This window comes from Penaeus monodon, chromosome 19, assembly GCF_015228065.2.
Source record: "Penaeus monodon isolate SGIC_2016 chromosome 19, NSTDA_Pmon_1, whole genome shotgun sequence".
Lineage (NCBI taxonomy): Eukaryota > Metazoa > Arthropoda > Malacostraca > Decapoda > Penaeidae > Penaeus > Penaeus monodon.
In genome coordinates this window covers 5482234-5482723 of record NC_051404.1, presented here as the reverse complement: position 1 = coordinate 5482723, position 490 = coordinate 5482234, and the positions used below count along the sequence as shown (strand labels likewise).

At 56.5% G+C, this 490-nt stretch overlaps 1 protein-coding gene across 1 annotated transcript in view; it reads right to left on the bottom strand.

Moving 5' to 3' along the window:
- Positions 1 to 490, bottom strand: part of LOC119585014 (G8 domain-containing protein DDB_G0286311-like) — a gene marked incomplete at its 3' end in the record, with an annotated part of 8429 nt that overhangs the window by 902 nt on the left and 7037 nt on the right. The window contains 1 exon segment of the mRNA XM_037933629.1: positions 64 to 357. Within this exon segment, the coding sequence (XP_037789557.1) occupies positions 64 to 357 (294 nt within the window).

Genomic DNA, 490 nt, shown 5'->3' with positions numbered 1-490 from the left:
CACTTGGCAACCGCCCAAAATGAGCTTATGTGGCTGGGTCGCGTTGACCTGCAGATTCCTTACCGTCACTGTATAAACGGCCTCGTCACGTAGGTGTTTCTCGGCCTTCAGCATTAAGAATCGCGGCGCTGAGGACCTCGCCAGGACTCCGAGGCGACTCCTCTCGGGGTCCTCACCGGCTGTAGTCTGATTGGCGTAGGAGCACAAGCCCTGTTGATCCTCCGAGGGCACGTCTGCGAGGATCGAGGACGGAACCGGAGCTCGAAGGAGGAGGTCGACCTCAAGGGCGCTGCCGCTGTCCCGGGTTACGAGAGAGAGGCCGTCGCCCAGGGTGCAGTGGCGCTCCCCGCTGCGGACCTGCGCAGGCGAGCCCCACATGGAACACAGGGACGCAAGGGTCGAATAAAGATGCGCTGATGCACATATACGATAAAATTGGAAAATAGATGATATGAATATAGATAAATGAGTGATCAGATACACAAATAAA